Genomic DNA, 20937 nt, shown 5'->3' on the forward strand with positions numbered 1-20937 from the left:
CTGTTTGGTATCACACATCAGCAGCCAAAGGACTTGAGAGATGAGAGACTTTGTAACCGTTGGTCCATGTTGCCAGGTTTGAGTGGTACAGACAGATGTGAAAGGCATTGAAATGATACACAAAATGTGGAAAATGAAGTGCTAATTTGCAAAACACATTCTGGGTCTGAGTGGAACGGCACAACCTAATGGAAATAGCTTGCAAAAACGGAAGAAGAAGAAGAAGAAGAAGAAGAAGAGGACTTGGAGTAACTTCTGTAAATGGTGCTTGAGACATAACATACAAGCATGGGATGAGATAGACAGGACACACTGGAGAGACACATGAGTGGCTAGAATTGGTTTTCACACATGGGAAAACATCTTGGACATATTTTCCAATGAAAAATAAATCATGTTTTGGCCACCGATACCAACTCCTGAGGGAAGTATCTGACTCTTTAGCTGCTAAGCGCTCCACTATGTTGACAAACCAGTCGCTAACTGTCTGCAGACAGACAATTTTAAGAAAGTAAATAGCAACTTACACGGACAAAAAGTAAGTAATAAAGTTGTTCATTTACTTGAACATACAGTGTCACATATGCTACTAATAAACAAGCACAATAAACTTTAAATACTGAAGCACATAGCTGCTGGCTAACTATTTCTCTGACCTCGACAGGCCAGTTTTAAAAGAGTTCAATCTAAATATGAACGCAGAGTCGGTACTCAAGACTGCAGCACATGTTCCTCGTGAGGAGGTGCTGAAGGTGAGGGCATATCAAAACAAGTAAAGAACAGGGAGCAGAGCACTATGTCAGGGTAGCAATGGCCGGCGCCCAATGTTGGAACAAAGGAGGCTGTTCAAGGGATAAGATAAGTTCAGACAGAAGACTTTTCAAAGATGTAATGCCGTCGTTCTTCAAGACGGTGTCCAAGGATGGGACCAGGATGGGATAGAAAGAAACATATGGAGCAAGATTTTCCGTACAGATGAAATACAATACCACAGCTCTCTCATCTCTCTGTTGTTGGTCCTTTTTTGATTTACTTTTTCCTTGATCTATCTTCGCTTAATTTCCAAAGCTCAGGTTTCCAGGCAACTGAAGACCCCCTGCTTATTTACATCCTTGTTATATCTCACTTTGATCTTCATCCAGTGCTTAGTGCCTAGTGGTAGCTCCCTCTCCTGTGTTACTTACTCTACTTTTACATAACTGTTCTCCTTCTGAAAGATGCGCCATTTGGTCATGAAGTCATTTTTTAATGAAATGATATTTAGAGAAGAGAAGCATCTCAAAGCAATGCACTGGTGTACACAATACATGTGGATTATGAACTGGAGTGGAGTGGATATTTGTGAGACTTTGGTATTTAGTATTTCTAACGTGCCTTTCCGTTACAGACAATTCAACTTGAGGGACTTGCTCTAGTTGGGAGTAGTTGGGCTGTCTGTTGTCTCAGGTCCATCACTTTCTCCCCTCTTGTTTTACTCGGGACAGCCCGACAGTTTTGGTTCATGGTTCCTGTCTATGATTCATCCACTGTACTTTGATCTGGGTTTTTATCCTCCTGGAGACTCACACGGTGTTTGCTCTGTCTTCCTTTATAGCTAGTTTATCACCATGTGTTGTTAACAACAAACTGCAGCACACACTCCCAGCACCTCTAGTCTCTTTTGTCTCCCTATGTGAATGGCATTTCATTACGCCTGCCTCTTGTATGTCTATCCTATCCTTTCTGCGCGTTAAAGAGCTGGTTTTGTGGTCGTACTTATGGTATGTAGCCGATTACGTTCTATTTGTGTAAAATGTCCTGGGTTAAATATATTGTAATTCAGATACTTAATAGTATTGCTATTTTGTAAATGCCATCTTCTTGATGATGTGTGTAGTGATTTAAATATGCTGGTTTTAAGTTGTGTATGTTGCTGCAAATGGCGGGACCAATGACTTTGGCAGTTTCTACTTCTCCTCTCGGCTGGATGACATCATCTTTGGAGCAATGCTTCCCATTGTGTTGGTACGGTATTTGGCTCCTCTGTTCTACTACTGTGCCAGGTGCTAACACCTTCAGGGAGAAGACGAGCTTCAGTTATCACCTCAGCTGTGCCAGGCTGACATCTGAGTACAGCACTTGGATTGTTTCAGTGGCAGATCTATTGCTGTGTTATTGTGATGGCCCCAGAGAAAGTGGACCTCTCTGTCATGGGAACCTTACTCCTTCATGATTTTACCAGGACGTACACCATCAAGGAGGGAAACATGTCTGAATACTGCTGCTTTTAGTGCTTTTGGAAGGGGACGCTGTCCAAGTGCTGGAGGCAATTTCTTTATAAAGTACCTCCATGCAAAGGTTGACAACAACTGTTCTTTTTTTTCTCCTTTTTGGATATGTCTCTGGAGCTCAAATAATTATTACAGAACATAGGAGTTCTTCTGATACAAGCAGACAATAATTAATGGTTCAATCCACTAGAACTAGACCCTTTGTGGGCAATATAGTTAGACTGTGAGTCCCACAGACTGTGAGCTGCATATGCACTGCCTCCAATGCTAACGGTTTGTTGGCTAGAAAAAAATGGCTACAACCCAACACAGCACTTCCACTGTTTTGGCAGGTTCAGAAAAGCCGCCAGCAGAGCGACGGACTGTGCTACTCAAAGCAGTGCTTTCCTCGAAATGTTTCACCAGAACTAGAGCACTTCAGTATTTGGTGTTGTCCCTTCAATTTACCTCAGGAGTGTTGCTCTACGATTAAAAGTGTGAATCAATAAGCACATGGATACATATCTCTTCTCATCACATTTAGAATTCAGTTTGCTGATCAGGCATGTTTAGAGCATTGCAGGTGAAAAGTGGATTAAACTGCATGGTGTAACGTTTGTGTACATTTAAATACATTTTCTATGTGAAGCTGGTTCACAATTGATCCAACACTAAGTAACCTCTGCCCTTGAACGCAGACTCCCGGGTCCGACAACCATACAGCTCTGCTCCATCGACTCTCATGCAATCGTTTCAGATTTTCTTCATTGTCAGCCTGGTTTTGTGGATGACCTTTTGTTACTCCTTAATTTGAGTGTGTTTCGTCTCGATCGCCAGGTGGACTGCAACATTAGGGTTCACTGCTGAGTCAGTTTGACATCCTGGATGTCTCCTTCAAACACATATTGTAGACCCCTCTGTCTCCTTCTCTCTGGAATTACTTTTTTTCCAAAAGTGTGATATTTCTTGAGGGAATGTGGTTGGTGAAAGTGTGGGCTTCTAGCACCGGCAGTCTAACGACAAAGGGGCAGGGCTTAGTGAAGGGTCAGTCGCCGTGTATTGTGACTGCTGTGAATCCCAGCTCGCTCCAGCTTCCATCCTTTTTAAAGCAGCAAACTATTTTTTTTAGTGCCACCTTTTACCACTTGAGGGAGGGAGAGTTTTACACTCACAACACAGGTGTTTGGTAGAATATTCCTTTTGGGAATTTGTGAGTTTCAGTAGAGACCAAGCATTGCTGAGTTGGCATAACAAGTAAGAATTGCCCATATGTGGATGCTACACCAGAGGAGCAGGAAATAAAACCCTGCTTACTTTGCACTCATGTTCATGTAACTTAAATGCAACTGATCCACTTACAGTGCTGCCTCTTATTTTGTTGTGCACTTCTTCTCACACACACACACACATAGAGAGGAAGAGTACAATATGTAATTAAGGCTGAACCACATTCTACCAATGATCTACACACTGGTAATTAAATCTAATCTGTGTGTGTCTCCTCAGTGCAAGCTTGTGTGTCTGCGCAAGCACGTGTGTATGAGTGTGTGTTTAATGTCATAAGGCCAGAGCAGTATAATGCCACACTTCCGTCTCGTTAATTAATTCAAATGTCCACCCTTCATTAAATTCCTACAGTCGATTGTGACTGTTTCCCTGGAAACAACCTGTGCATACAGAACACCGGCAGGGACATGGTGTATGCTGGGGTGTTTGAAACCCACCGTCAATGTCAGCGCGGTGTATTTTTAGCATATTCGCCGAAACACATAGGTGGAATATGTGTGTATGTGTTCATGTGTGTAAGAAAGAGACAGCATTCACTGTGGGTGTACAGTGCAAGGTGAGAGTGTGTCGTGTCTTGTCAGTTGTGTGTAGGCTGATATTTGCGTAAAAAAACATATTTGTCAGTGTGTGTGTGTGTGTTAAGGGAGTTGAGTACCAACACAATGAGCTGTTAAATGTATTATATTCATTTTCATCTTACTTTATACTGTCAAAGTACTCAGTGAATGTGCGAGAGGTTATGCTACACCAGCCTTGGTCATACGAGACGAGTTTTAAACAAACCTTCAGTTATCATGTTAGAACATATATTCGACACACTTAATTTGACATGGTGATTAAGTTGAACAAACGCTTTAACACACATGCATAGCTCTGCCTGTGGAATGGAACTTCCATCTTTTTGACTGTCCCTTTGCCTAATATAGGCCCTCATTCTCCCACTGATGCTATTACTGAAACTAGCTGTGGGCTAAAAAGATACATTTGTCAGTACAAAGCTATCTGCTCGCCTGATCATCATGCCAATTACTGCACAGCAGCAAGGATTGGAGTGGGTGTTCAAACTTGAATCTTCAGAGAAATCTCCGCTCGTCACGCTTTCAAGCCTTCTTTCCATCTTTTTTTGTTTTAAATTGTGTCTGCCATATTAATTTTGAAGCATGTTTGTTGAAGAAGTACAGGAACGACAGAGAGCCAAAATCATAGAGGGACTTTGGGTCGAGGCAATAAAGTCTAAAATATAACTGCACTAAAGAAGAAGAAACCCAGCCAACTATCAACGACCGTGAGCGTGTGCAGTTCACTAAATCAAATGTTAAATGGAGTGTTGGCACACAGCTGATGGCCTTGTGCTCAATGGTTACTACTGTCTTCATGCCAGGAATGCAGCATTTATGGATGTGGAGGAAAATACTGCCCAGAGCCAGGATTAGTTACGAGGAAGGTAAGGTGTTCGAGGGGAGGTATTGCTTTTTAAAAAAAATAGTTTATTAAGGAGGGCTTATCATCTCATGGGCATCCCCATGGGGTGGTGTTAGAAAGGGGAAGAAAAAAGTACAGGTTTAAATAACAGCGGCTGAATCACACAAAGCAAGGGAACTTCCCCATACAAGCGCTAAGTAATACATTCTATTATGTACAGGTATTAACTCTGACATGAAATTCACCCACAGCTTCTGTGGTTGAGAAAACAGCCCAACTATAACATATTACCTCCTGTAAACGAGTGCCATTTTGGAGAAACATGCATCTATGACACATGCGCTGAAGGGGTTTAATCTACTCTGAGGTAGTTCTGTCAGGATCCAGGATCCCTGTCTGACCCGTTGTGTGTTACCTCTGTTTCCCCTGATCGCCTCTCCTCATGTGTTCTGTCATTCCCCCGTTTGTTATTGTGTGCCATGTGCTCTGTGTTTCTCCTCTGCCTCCAGACACCTCCCATGGCCACACCCTTGATTGTGCACAGCTGATGACACTCCAGCCGATCACCTCCTGCAGCCTGACACACCAGACTCAGGGCCCACTAATGATTCCCCTGGCACTATATAAACTCTGGTCCTGCAGTCTGGGGTTGTCTGGTTGTACCTGAACAAAATCCACCTGCCTGCTGGGTGGTTATTGGGAAGGTTCAGGGTGAATGATTGGTTTTGAATGATGGTATTATAGTTAGTGCTATTCTTAAAACAAGTTGGGTCTTAAAAGTTGAATGACAGCGTTATCAAAATTCTTCATTTCATCGTGGTGCGGCATGACATGCCCTTTTTTCTCCAGTCAAGTTTTGTGATGAGGGGATTTGTTGTGACCCCTAAGACAGCAGCTTGAGGTTGACCTTTTGGAACAAGGGATTCATATTCTTATTTGTTTTCTCTCTCCCTTCCAGGGCGGATTTCATTCTCCTGACATTCTGAAAAATGCTGTTAAATGTCAATGAAGACTATTTTTACATGGGTCGAGAACACGTCAGACACACGCACACGCCGGAAACTGACAAACCGGACACAGGAATTTTGGACATCTGCCCATGCAGGCAGCAACACACGCCCGCATGCTCAACTACACACCATTCTCAAGCGCAGTGTTGAATAAAAAAAGTTATTACTTCATTCTTGCGTCTGGGAAGATGATCAAATAACCGCCACTTCCTCTGGCCCCGCTAACCTTTGCAAACCTCTCTTAGTCAAACTCGTCTTTGTTATTTCTTCTATTATCTTCAATTTAACTTTACTGGTGGCGTTGACTTCTTATTTGATACATTTTTTTATGTTTTGGGGGACATGGAAGAAGCGCAGACATCTGACAAGCCCTCTGCATGTGGCTGGAGACATTCTCACGTAAGCGCCACCCGCTAAAGGTGACACGCTGCTTAAATCAAATACACTTTACATTTGTTGGACTTGAAGATGCCGCACGTTGAGTGTTCTTTTATGGTCGACTGGTGAGCTACGCTTTTGAAGCAATAGGGGAGGGAAGTAATGAAATATGGAGGGGGAAAAAGCAGCAGCTCATGTTCATTTTTAAGCTGGTGAATACAAAGCTCTTGTAGTATGGTGACTTTCTTATGAAAATGAGTAAACAGGTCTCAGTATCAACACTTTAGATACATGTTCATCAGGTGTATGTCTTGTTCTAGCTCATCAAGCAATCGGATCTAAGTAATGACTGATCATATGGTGTCAGCCTGTAGGGATAATGTTTGGAATATATGTTTTGTAATGCATCATTGTAAAACAAGTCAAATATCTCCTATTGACTGCAATACACTGCATTCTATTAGATGTATTCGTAGAAAGCGTAGTCATAGAAAGACCAGGAACAGAGTATAAGTAGCTGTAGCAGCACAGGCGAATGATGATGTTCCCAATGGAGAAAATTCCCAAAACATCAGAGCATGCGACGTGAAATGTTTTAATGTGTGTGCCCTGTGTGTGCCCTTTTTTGTGTACTGTATTGCCGTTATCAACCAAGACAAATGTCGCCAAACAGCATTTCCCTTTTTCCACAGCAGCTGCCATCTCAACAGCACAGTCTTTTTTTTTTTTTTTTAAGGGCAAATTCACGACACATAGTGATACATTGATTTAAATAATATCCGAGCCTCCGACCAATAGAAACTCTCTGTGTGAGAAATCACAGCCACTGAGGATGACCAAACACAATTACCCGCTATTATTCTTGAGAGAAAGTGGCAAGCGCAAGCCGCCCAGAGTAGCGCGCCGTTAAAACAAAACCACACTGTACCAGTTTCTTGCGACAGCGCAACGGTTCCGCAGCGATAGCCCTGGAATTATAGCCCATACCTAGGTCTGCATCCGTTCAGTTACATTTACCCCCAGATTGTTTACAATGCTGCAAAGTCAAAATCAATACACAGGAACAGCCTAATGTTCCATTCAAACTCTCTGCTATTCAATTACAGCTCCAGAGTTGGAGAAGTTTCAGCTCGCTCAGGTCCCCAGAGGAGCAGCACAGCGAAAGTATGAGGCAGACAGAGGGAGTAATAAATCTAAAACTGACAAACTGAAAAAATAAAGTTATGGCATCCTCCCACCTTCAACCCCCCCCCCCCGCCCCTCACCAGTATTCTTCAGTCTTCCTTGAAGCTGCAGTACAGAATATGGATGAGAGGAGCTCTTCAATGATTGTTGCTTTTAACTTTTCTTTCATTACGTCTCCTATATTCATTATTGCTTTTTAATCTCACTCTCGTTTCCAGTTTAAATTGTTCTTTTGCTGAGCTTCGCCACCTAACCCACGTCATATTTTATACATGACCTCCCTCTCTTTCCATGGATACATTTACTCTTATCGCCACTGTGTTTTGTTTTTTTTCTCCCCAGGAAGTGAAGCTCTTATCGAGGTCGTCTGTTGCCCATAACAAGGCCTGTCTCCGGGGAGCCAGTATCACTATAGGGGTGAGAGAGAAAGACAGAACAAAAACAACATGGAAAGCAGGCATTAGAGAGAGAGAAAGAAATGCAATAGACAGGGGGTAGAGGAAGAAAAGGCGGGAAAAAAGGGAAAAGTCAAATAAAAAAGATAGAGCGAGACAGCACGAGAGAAGAATAAATTAAGTTTTCTTATCGCCTCCTGTGGTGGTGATAGGTCGTTATGGAGTCCCTATGGGGACAATTAAGGCCTATGTGTGGCACTAGGCAGTGTTTGTGTGTGTGTGTGTGTCGCTAAAGACAGGCCTTTGTGGGAATAGAGCAGTGAGGGCAAGACACAGAGGGAACACTGCAGCCATAGTGCTGCTCTGAGGATAATCCCATAGCCTCTGGCTTACAATGGAATCATCTCCCAAGTACATACCGCACACACATACTATGTAAATCCCTCTATGTACAGACTGTAGGACGTAGAAGAAGAAGAAAAAAAAAGTCCAAGCTTTCTGAAAATCATGCACAGCAACCATAGAGAGCTCCCTATTGTACTAGGTGGCCGTTAATTACCCTCCTGTGGTACTGTCAGCGTCAGCGTCAGCGTCTGCACAGCTCATTTGCTTATTCTTGTGTAATAATTGAAAGTTTATGTTTCCTTGATGCCAAAGGAGAATGTCCTCTCAAAAAGACCGGCAGCATCAGTTGTTCTGGTCAGTGCCCCTAAACGTTACGTGATTTAGGGTTGTCAAAACTGGCCAAAAAGTACGTTTGAATATTAGTTTCTGAAAAAATACACACACGCAATGTTACAATGATGCTACTGTTGTGCAGTGTGTAGCAAACATGATGCAAAAATAACACTTATGTATGTAGTATGTTTATTGTTAAATTGTTTGCCTGTACGTAGGTGCACCAAGGTGGTATGGTGATTGAGCCAGTTATGCTGTGGTTGTTAAACACACGATTATAGATTTTATTGTTACTGCACTGCTGTGTTTGCTGCGTTTCTCTCAGCATGGGAGGCTATTTGTCTGTCATCCATGCCCAATAAAGATCAAGAGAAATAACGTTTCTTTTGATTGTGAGCCGCAAGCACACACACACACACACACACACACACACACACACACACACGTACGAAGCATTAAACAATCCGAGCAACAATTCTCAGAACTTGCTTCAAAAATGAATTCAAACACAAGGTTTGTTTTGCCACAATTACAGTCAATGTCAACGTATTCGACTTTGCACAATGTCTATTTACCTGCGAGGCAGGTACAACTAAACAAAACATGAGCATAATTAAAACATTTGCCCCTTCCAGCAGATATGGAAATTAAGGCCAGCTTGTTAAAATTGCAAAACATACGGACTCAAAGAAAAAATGCCAAAATGCGCAGCACACGTTGGGGTGTTAAACAAGACTTTATTCCACCAGTTCATTTATTTATGTTTCTCATCTCTCTTGTTTTCCTTTGTTTCTCTTTCCGCTCTCCTTCTCATGTATTCTGACCTTTTCTCCGACCTCTTTCAGTCTGTTTGCCTCACTCTAACCCCTTTACTTCCTTCAGACCTGCTTCTTTCTTTTCCCTTCCGCTCCACAGTTGTTATCTTTCTCTGTCTTTACCCAGTCAATTTCATTTCTGTTGTTGTTGGTGTGTGGTTTATGTGCCGAGTTCTATATTTAGCTCTCTGGGGGTCACAATAATCCATTTACTTTTCCCACAATGCACTGCTGGGGCATGGCCCTGATTATGCAAAATTTGAATGTGTGTGTGTATGCAATGTTTTTTGAGTAACGCATACGGTGTGTGGGAGGGATGCCATCTTCATCTTCTCCGTTCTCCTACATTCCTTTATATCCTGAAGTTTGTTTTCTCAAAATGATAAGTTCAGAGATTTTTGTTGCCTATATTTTTGTGATTTTTTAAAGTGCATTATACGCTTGCCATCGGGGACACCATACCATAACCCCTCCCAGATCAGGTCTGTGACGGTCCTGGTCAGATAGGGAAAGATAAACCAGTGATAAAATGGCGGCGCACACAGACGTGGTACCGGACAGCTCCCTTTAAAGTTTGCAACATATTTGTTTTAACTTGTCATCTTTTGAGTTTACGACTGGTCGTCAAAATGGAAGTGGGAAGCGTGGGGATTGGATAAAGTGCAGCAGACCTTGAGACGATCATTGCCCACAGCATTTTACGACTGGTGGTTTACATCGACGATGCTTAATGCTCAAACATGGTAAAAGTTGATGGGTTGCAGTTGAAAAGGCTACAACTGCTTTCCATTATACAACCCTGTGTTGCAGAATGACACGAACGTATCCCTGAATCATTAAATGTTATTACAATAGCAACAAAATATACGTATTTTGTTGCTATTGTAATGAGTGTAATGAGTGTAATTAACCACATCAGTGATGACACAGATGGTTAAAACAAACTCATCACATCAGCCAAATTTGTTAAAAAAATGAGTAAATCAATGGAGAATTTGGAGAGCTTCCTTTAGTAGGGGACCATGGTAATAAATGACAAGTAATGAATTCAGGGGTGCAGATTACCAGCAAGAGAGACGTTAGAAGCTGCATAACATAGATGTTCGGTCGTCCCTATTGAGGCTCACTGCGTGGGAGACGGTCCCGGAGGGTCCCATAGAAAAGCTCTGGGAAGCGGCTGCGTGTGTGTCTCTTTAACGGAGGGTCGATTAACGAGACACACATTTACAAAGTAAACCAGTAATTCACCATCTTTTAAGTCTTCTCTTGTAAAACTGAAAAAGACATACATCTCAACGTTGCGTTTGTCGTGGCAAGTTTCCCAGTGCGTCTTCTTCGTCTTCTTAATTGGTTCTTTACGGGCCCCTAAGGTGACTTTAAGTTGTATTTTGTTACGTTTTTTGTTCACGATTACACTTATCTCAACCTCTTTCTTGAAAAAATGTCTTAGTCTGCATAACGCATTCAAATCCTTCCCCCCTTCCGTGTTCGGCCTCACTTTGACTAATGAGGAGCAAAGTGCTGTAAATGTCAGTGCTAAAGCCTCCAATGTCCCAATATCTCTTATCTCTTCTCTCTATTCATTCCAGTATTGTCTCTCATCGCTTCCTGCCTTTGAAAGTTTCTCTTCCTCTTGCAATTGTCTGTGTGTATCACTATTTCCCACTTCACCATCACTCTTCCTGCTGAAGCACTCTTATCTCCTCCAGTTAGCCAGATCCAAGAGATCCTCTGTGGGCTGGTGAGAGTGTGTTTAGTGTGTGTGTGTGTGTCCATGGAACAAGGTCTCTGGTTCAGCTGTAAGTCTATAACCATCACAGTACAGGACAGTTCACCATAGTCAGCTGTTTTTGTTTATTTCATGTATCTGTTTAGGTTCAGTTTTTTGTCTCGCCATCTCTCTACAGCACATCTCCTCACAGAACAAGCGGTAGACTGTTGTGTCTTCAAGGAGTTTGGTGGATACCTCTGATTCAGCATGCTCCCACCCCCCAATTCAACCACGCTTCACAGTGAAAGCCGTAAAAATAAGAGCATGCCTGCTGTTTAGGAAATGCGAGGGCGACCTGCTGTTTGGCTTCATGTAAGAAGATACGCGCCGCCTCCTGCACACACTCAAATATGCATTGGCTTCCACACAGGCACAAAACAAAGCTTCAATTCTCGAGGCTTTCAGGACTGAACCAAAACAGTTGTGCGGCTGTTGACAGAATTTGACTCGTACATCTTCATTGTGAGGCAAAAAAAGCATAAAAGCATACAGTGGGGGTAAATAATAAAGTAGCAACGGCTGAAGTAGTGACCATTGATTTATGCTGCACTTGAAAACAGAAAGAGCTGCATCTACAGTGTTTCTCCTCTCAGTTCATTCCATCTCCTCACTGTTCATCATCTGTCTCCACTCTCAACCTTAATTCTCTCGATATTCTGTGCCTTGTGTGCTTTTTTACGTCCTCATTCCTCCTTGTGTTATCCCACACATTTATCTCAAGGCATTTCTTTTTTGTTTTCCAAAAATGAAGATTTTTGAGTTTTTTTGGCAGGGAACTTGAATAAATCCAGTTGTTTGAAGGAGGTGTTTTGACAGCAATATATAATAGATATTAAAGAGGGAATAATAACCCGTTCAACTTCCTCACACTAGCTCTTAGCGGCTTATAATACATCATAAAAACTACATCAAATAACCACTACAGATGACAAAAATGAAATACTATGACACTGGACGGTCCAAATACGGTGGACAAAGAAAAATGAGTATGCATGGAGCCTTGCTGTCAATTGTAGTTCTTCAGGATCGTCAAACATTGGAATCGGCAGATCAGAATCAGCCAAGAAAATTGCAATCGGATCAGCATCTTTCATGAATGTCCCGTCTATCAATCGTCCTATATCTTTCTGTCCTACTCCATCACACCATTAATCTCTTGCTGTGCAATTGAAATTCCACTCCCCCGCTCTATACACACACACACAGGCAATGTGTTTGTGACAGTGTGACACTATTACAGTCAATCCCCCCCGCCTGCTTACCATTCATACATAAACACACACACACTCACGCACACAGACACAGTGTCAAATGATTGTCCTATATAGAGTGACATAGTGTCCATGTCGCCTCAGCTGACAGGATCAATGATGATTCTGTGTGTGATGGGTGAAGATATGGAAGACTGCTGGATCATATGCAGCGTCATAATGTGTCACATACATGACAAATAGATCTTGCCTGCTGGGGAACATTTGATTTCTGCTCATTATAAGGGTAGGTAGGGGCGCATACACACACTAACACTTATACACACTTCTTACCCTGCGAGACTGGATCTCTTTGACGTATAGAGGCAGTAAGAATTCGGACACGCCCTCCAATCGGACACCTTCCTTGGTCACCCGCAGATTCCCCATTCCATCCTAAAAATACGGAGATACATAAAGAGAGAGACAGAGACAAAAATATTCATGAAATAAATCACAAGTTAAGCGCAAACAATGAAAATGTATTTTTACCCACATATAGTTTGCACATAGCCAGAGAATTCACTGATTTGCTTTGCTCATCTACATTCTGATGAGTTTTCTATCAGTCTTGTCTATAAATGATATAAAAACTCATTACTTAAACTGTATCGTTATTTCATACATAGCATACTTAATCAGTTTTTCATAAAATTGACTGTATGGTTATATCATGGGTCAGAGGTGCGTGTTTGATTTCCAAAGTATGTTTTTGGGGTCTAATTCTCTCGTTTCACTCTCATTGCGATCTGACAATGTACAGGTGCAGGCCGGCAGTCCTTTATAGCTCGCTTTATCACCACAGCTCCTCATGATTGAACACCAACTTTAGGAGTAGTGCTACCTTAAATCGAAGCCCGTTAAAATGACAGAACCAGAATGAAAACACAAAGTATTTACCCATCAAAAGTGGCTGAACTTAAGAACATTTTATTTGGGAACAATTTAACTGCTGTCCATTTCAACCGTGTCTTACATTTACGGAGGTGCAGAATTGATGGCGATGAGTCATTGATGAGCAGTGTAATATTGATGAGATATGGGAATATCATGTATTCACAGAGGTCTGCTTCAGTAGGATCCTGTTTTTACATTCGTAACATTCTGTTAGGGATACGCTTTTAATGCAAGCATTTGATTATTAATACATACATCAACGAGCAACACACAATAACCATTAATTAAAAAGTATATATGAAAAAGAAAGGATGGGCAACAGTAGAGACAATGATAAGTTACACTTGATGTACATGTTGCGCTAACTTTGGCAGCATTCAGCTACAACATATCCCAGAAGTCTTAGCCATGAGCACACTGTCAAAGGCTTGTGAGGGACTTAGTTTTGAAATGGAAAAAAAACAACAACCTGTTGATTTATTTTTAACGACATGGTGCTGAAAGTTTAGCTTACAACGCAGACAGAAAAGCCCAAGAACACATTCCAGCTCGTCACAAAGACAGATGACCAACAATGACGGAGCTAAATTGGCCTCCTGAACGAGGTAAACACCGAACTGAAGAATATGCCCATGCACTTTCCTTCTGCTGCTGTTGATATTGCATTGCACTTACAGTTATGTTGGGTACGCTTTTGTGTTTGTTAACTGTTACGACAAAACATGTAATGTGTGAATATGGATCGTGAGACTCATTTCACATCTCATTGTATACGAGTCTTATCGTATACAGTGATGTAGTTTGCGATTTGACATTGTTCTTTGGCTGTATGCAGGACTTTACCACCTGGTTTTGCATGAATCCCACATTGAACAACTCAATGTTAGTTATTAATGTTTAGCAAACGACGATGCCATGAACTACACTAGCTCAACGTAAAGCAAGGGGATGTTTTTAAACCAGAGTTGAAGACGTTGACAATTGCAAACCTAAAACTCAAATTAAAAACAACAATCCTTTGTGGAAATCTGTGTGAAATCCAAACAGAGGTTTGAGTTGTAATCTGTTCAGGGTAATGGTTTGATAAACATCGATCCCTTTCATTGCAAATCTGTAATCAAACAAACCTCATCACATCAGAGGTGGGCGACCTTGACAGTGCGATATGTGATTCTTAACAAAACCAATCGTAACCCCATATATTGGTCTCCATGTAATCCACTCACACACAAACTTCCAAGTGGCAGCAGAGCGCTGCGATAAGAGTGTGTCAGATCGATAAGCTAAACCAGCCAGAGGTTTTCAGTGTTGTTGTTAGATCTATGGTCATTATGCCGAATATACAGTCGAGCGTCGGGCTCATTCGATAAGCGATAACACACCAGGCCTGGGGAATGACAAACTCACTCACAACCTGGAATACACCCACACACACACACACACACACACACCTACCCCCACACACACACACACACACACACACACACACACACACACAAACATAGAGGGAGAAAGGCATACATACAGAAATAGTTTGAACAAATTCCCAATACCGACATTCACTGCAATGCCTCTATATTCCCTCCTCTCTCAGTCACACTCTTAATTCCAAAAACATGAAGAGGATGATGTTGAAATTAATCAGGAGGTTTTCATTCCACACCGCTGCTCGACTGTCCAACACAGAAGCCACATTCTGATTGAACGTGACAGCTTCCTCTGTTTTTTCACACGCTGCTTGTCTTTTTGTTTCATTTCCAATCCAGTATGCATCGCTGGCATGAATGGTACTCGAGAACAATATTGTCAAAGCCTAGAACACAATGGGAATTCATCAACAAACAGAAGAAAATGGGAGAATCTCTGCACTCATTGTTTGGCTCTCTCCTTGAAGTTGTTTGTCGAGGCTTTTCTTTGTTCGTCTCTTTCTCCATCCCGCTCGTCGTCTGCTTGCCTTTCTCTCTCACATTGTTAAATACATTTTGGAAAAACAGATCAGAGGTTGTAATACACGTTTCAGCAGTGTTCTTCTTGAATTAAAAGCCCACTCAGGTAATCATGTTGAAAGGTATTCATATCTGAGCAAGAATAGGCAACAGATTATTCATATTCATTGTGGGTGGGTGGAATAAATGGCTTAATCACAGCAAATAATGCTTCAAAGTTAAGTCGATATTCATTTCTGATTTGCAGGTTTTTGAATAAAATTGTTCATTTTTTTCATTTCTTCTGTCTCTGCTCCTTGAGATCGAACACATATTGATTTCCGTCCTTGCATCCCAGACTTACTCTCTATGTCAAGGCTTTTCCCATTTAAATGGCAGCAGATGTTTTATCTCACTAAGATCACTGTCGACTATTTTAGCTTCCTTGTAAACTAGTGCAGCCTTGCTCATATTGTTGTCTTTTGGAAACAATGTCTCATGCTATCTCTGTGTATATATATATATAAATACATAAATATATATAGTACATTGTACTGAATGGCTATTGTATTTTTTTAAACATTTTTAACATTTTTTAACTAACATTTTTTAACATTTTAACATTTTTCAAAGTCAGAGATTCACTGATAATTACAGCTATTACACAACAAGCTTCATCACTATTTCAACATGCGTTTCAGTAAATCTAGGTCCTTGTTTGTTTGAGATGTTTAGCTCGTGTTTTTTTTAGCTTTGAACAGCACAACCATCAGTCATGATACTCTGTCCACTATTTATTCTAGTCTTTCATTTAGAAATGTTCACTTCCACTGAGGTAGAAAAAAACACTCGCACTTGTCGACACTGGCAGCCTGGCCGGTCTTAACAATCTTTAGCCTGACTAATACAATTAGCAGGTGATGTTATTGCACCTCCACTGACATATCCTTTTTAATATTTCCTCAGCGTCAATAAGCAGCCCTCTTATCGAGAGTTTCGTCCCGCCATTGCTTAAAGCTGGTGACTCTGCATTGTTGGATCATAATAGGTCCATTTACAAACTGTCATCGCTGTCTAACAATCTGAAATCCTTTGTGAGCAGCGAAAAGCCTTTTTATTCACAATTGGTATTTAATTTAATTTATTTCTTACATTTACTGCTGATATTTCTTATCAGCCATAGTGTGTACACGCTGACAGCATCCCCAGTTCCCTGACACTATCTATTGGTGTGCCAAAGGGATTAGTCGTAGGACAGTTATTCTTCTGCATTCTTCTTTTAATATTTAAAAACTACAATAGAATTGTACGTGAGCGCTCTCTTTTCCTTTAGACTACAGTGAAGTTGTAATTTAAGAAACAAGCCTCTGCTAAATCTGGTTGGGCTCAGTTGTGATATAAAGTATTACTTTACTAATATACAATATATCGTATATGCTGCTTTGTCTGCCAAAACACTTTGTGAACTCTGTTTTTAAAAGTGCTATTATTATTATTAACATATCCGTTGGGAAGGGGCAAAATGAAATACAACTAGAAGGCCACAAACACACATCATTGCTCTCTTTGCCATTCTTGTTTGGCTCCATTGGCGCAAAATCAATAATCAACATAAAAGCTGGCAAATTAGTCAGTTTGGCAAAAATCACGAGTCAGAGAAACAATGTTTTGCTTCGTCTGTGTGTCTCCTTCTCTTCCTCTGCCAATTGAAATGGGCTTCATTGATACAAAATCAAATTCAAAGAGAAAGTCACACAGAGAAAAATCAACACACACACACACACACACACAATGCTCTCATCAGAACAATGAACTGCACTCCCCTGCTTCCTCCATTTTCTTTCCTTAGACCACAGCATGAACATGTTTACATACAGCAAATGTATGCATATCTATTTCACCTCTTTAACCTTGTATGTTCTTTTGATTCTGTCTGTCTATCTGTGAGCATTAAAGATACATTCTGTGTGTACAAAGTAGCTACAATTGACTCCACACTGACAAACTACAACATTTCAATGTTCATACGTGAAATTGTTGGAGATAAAAAATAAAACAGTACAGTATTCTGTAATATAACACTTTGGGAGTCATTCTGCAAAGTCCTTTTACTTTTGATACATTAAGTATATTTTACTTGCAAATAACCAAATTAGACCACGGTATTTTATCTTCTACCTTTACTCAGTAAATAACCCGAGTACTTCTTCCATCAGTGATTATCATTGATTCATATATCCCACTCGCGGCTAATGCAAAATTAAGTTTGCACAAATACATTTATTTGGACGCACTGTTAAAAACAAACAAAGGAAGGGCCTGTCTGGTGCACTGGATGTGGGTACACAAAATAATGCACCCAGGAAAAAAACTCAAATGCAAATAATAACACACACTTGCACAACGTGTATGTGAGAATGCACATAAGTTCAATTGTGAACCATGTTCCTCTTTCTCCCTATGTTGTAGTCATTTCCTCTTTCCGACTATTTCATTCTACCTCACCCGCCCACATGCGTCGGACAATATTGAAAAGCACCTGAAAAAGGTTTTTCAGAATCAATAAACCCTCAAATAAAAAGGACCTCATGAGGGTTAAGTTCAAGCACACGGATACTTCTTACTTTAGAGTAAGAGAGCAAGCAGGGAAAAGCCAATGGAAGGATATTATGAGAAATACCACCACAGATGAAAACTCCTCCTTATAGATCACATTTACTCATGCACTTTCTTGACACTGCGTGTCTTTTTGTGAAAAAAGGGCACATTTCAAAATCAAAGTTTTCGTTTAGTTTGACAACAAATAAACTAAATGAATAAACGCATGAATATGAATGCAAATAAATGTATGTATACAACATGAAGTGTATGGTGCTTAAAAAATGAAAACAAAAAAAAAGTATGGTTGGGAAACCAGCAAGAAAAGTTATATATAATGTCTACTGTTTTCAAAAATATTTAAATATCATGAACAGGAATTGACCTGTGCATATATTGCCCACTGTAGATTCAATGTAGCTCAATTGCATGTAGACTGTGACCAGACAGGACACATCTTAGTGCACCTGTGCGTGTGGAAATGTTGCATTTGCAAGGTCAACAGAGTGTGTGACTTTCTCTTTGAAGCAGTAGTTTCAGAGATAATGATGGATTCCCTCATCATGGAGAGGTTACCTGGCAAACTTTCCCATTACGTGAAAGCATACCACATGCAAGGTTATACACACAGAACACACTGGTCATTTAAAAAGCACTAATCGCCATGACTTCTAGGTGTCCATACACACACACACACACACGCACACACACAGACATGAAGACACACACACACACACACACACACACACGATAAAACCATGTGTCCCTGGGGTGATGGATCGGCTGGGAGAGTATTTTGCAGGCATTTATAATATTCAGGACCGTTGTAATTTTTCACGCAACCTTTTATGTCAGCCAGCAGACACACGGGGGGGGGGGGGGGGGGGGAGAGAGAGAGACAGATAGAGAGAGACAGAGAGAGAGAGAATGAATGGCTGAAGGGAGGCACTAACAGCAACTTGGCCGTCTTTGGCCGTCCTTTGCCTGTTTGACCATTTGGATACATTACTGTATATGAGGGTGAAAATTACTTTCATTTTAAATGTTAAATTATTAGTGGATGGAATTCAATGCAATTAAGAGATTGTTATTTGAACAATGTAGTGATAACTCTATCACTGCACAGTGAGGGGAGGTTGTCATTATAGAATGATTTTGGAATTCAATGGAAAATAAACATATAACTTCACATACATTCCAAATACATGACTTACACCCTTGTGAGTGCAACTGTTGGGATAGAACCAACCTCATTAGTTCATGCTTCAATAACTCGTAGTTTTTTGACTTGATGTGCAAAAAGCTGCCGCTGTATGTCATGATACAAGCTCGATTTGTATTTGTATGCTGGATGATTTACCATTCCACATGTAGTCTGATATGTGGAGGATGGGGAGCGACTTGAATTAGGTCATTCTGGAAATTTCAACCTCATACTGCAAGTCCCCAAAATCCATTTTGGAGGCAACCGCCTTATTGAAATGATTGACTGCTTCAACAGGAGGCAGTTTGCTCAGAAAGTCAAGCTAGCTCAACAGCTCCCTCGGGGCTCCATGCCAACAGCCAGTGCATGTACAGCATATTTTTCTTTATCTCCCTCCTCTCCTCTTCACCTCTCTCCCTCCTCCACTACACTTCTTATCTTTCTTCCTCGCTCTTTTCTAAAACTGCACAACTTCCTCGATCAGACGTTTGTTATTAGAGTCATGCCTTTATTTCTAGTTTCCCCTGTTTAAAAAGTAAGCATTGCTGATATACTCCATACGCTGTGCTAATTTGCTGTTGCTGCCATTAGCTGTTAATGCAAACTCGGCACTTCCGCCATCTGTTTCACATCAAAAACACTTCTAGCTGTTCAGGGGGTTAAAGTCCTCACAACGCGTTTTTTTTTTAAAGAAACTTCAACAGGAAGTTGCCCATATATTGATATGTATAGCAGGGAGAGTAAAGAGAGATAACAATATGATGACAGCACGTCCTGCATAAAGGAATGAATGTGCATATTATAGCTTTGAATATAGTCTGTAAGACCATCTGTACTTGATTAGACTCACCAAAAACATTTAGTTTTTTCAATTAGGATGCAGGTTTTCAGTCCTTCTGTTGGAATCTAAATGAGCAATATGCACCTTTGTCTACTGACTACAACAGCATGCACGATGTACCATGATAATACATTATAGCAATGACATCAAATCATTGGTGATTTATCTGCTGTTGACTTTTGTTTGTGTCTGACCTGCAATAAACATATTTCTTGGTTGGACTGATTTTGAGTTGACACATATATTTACACATATTCATGGTCATTCTTTAAAATGATTTATCTATCCTTTTCGATTTTTTTTCTAACAATGGTATAATTACACACGGTGCCTGCATCTGAAGCTTTCTTTAATGCATGGTTGCATGGTTTTGTTTTGTAATCTAAAAGTGTAAATCCAGGATTTCTCATTTATGCCTCTATTTCTAAGTGAAGATTCAGTGAAAATGATATACAGGGGACTACATGATGTGTCAGCTATCCCAGGAGGACAGGAATGAACCTTTATAAAGTCCCGGGCTGGGCTTTCTGTTTGACCGTGGCTGTGCACGGACGGACATCCCTCATAGTCCACAAATGGAGTGCACACGAGCCGCCACCCGCCTCCCGCATCACCTCCGACTGACAAATGACAGCAGAGAGTTCCCCCCCCCCCCGCTGCTTGGCTCGTTCCACGCAAACGTCTCACCGGCACAAATCGCACACAAAATCACGACGGGAACAAGTTGACAAGTGCAGTTAACTTCACCTTGCTTTCACCAGCAGCTGTGTCCCACTTCACCTCTGCAGCCTGAGAGACGGTCTGAGTGACAGACGACAGCAAGGCCTCTTCACACTTGTGTTTTTTTCTGCTCGCTTCACTGCTCTCACCTCTTCTTTGTCTTGTCGTAAAAAATAGCATGAACCTTAAGTGTTTGTTTAACAGGGAGAGTATAGAAGTAGTCATGCAAGGCTCAGCTCTGTCTCATGGGTGTCGACTTGGAGCGTTTATTTAGGCTTCAAGTCAATTTGTCAATTACTAAAAGAGGCCCAG

General features: G+C 41.1%; 1 protein-coding gene across 1 annotated transcript in view; it reads right to left on the reverse strand.

Annotated features, from left to right (window-relative positions):
• LOC306784161 (zeta-sarcoglycan-like) overlaps positions 1 to 20937 on the reverse strand; it is a gene marked incomplete at both ends in the record, with an annotated part of 259793 nt that overhangs the window by 66626 nt on the left and 172230 nt on the right. The window contains one exon of the mRNA XM_079278014.1: positions 12735 to 12836. Coding sequence (XP_079134140.1) covers positions 12735 to 12836 — 102 coding nt within the window. The remainder of the gene's footprint in view (positions 1 to 12734; positions 12837 to 20937) is intronic.

The sequence above is a fragment of the Melanostigma gelatinosum genome (assembly GCF_949748355.1).
Source record: "Melanostigma gelatinosum genome assembly, chromosome: 11".
NCBI lineage: Eukaryota > Metazoa > Chordata > Actinopteri > Perciformes > Zoarcidae > Melanostigma > Melanostigma gelatinosum.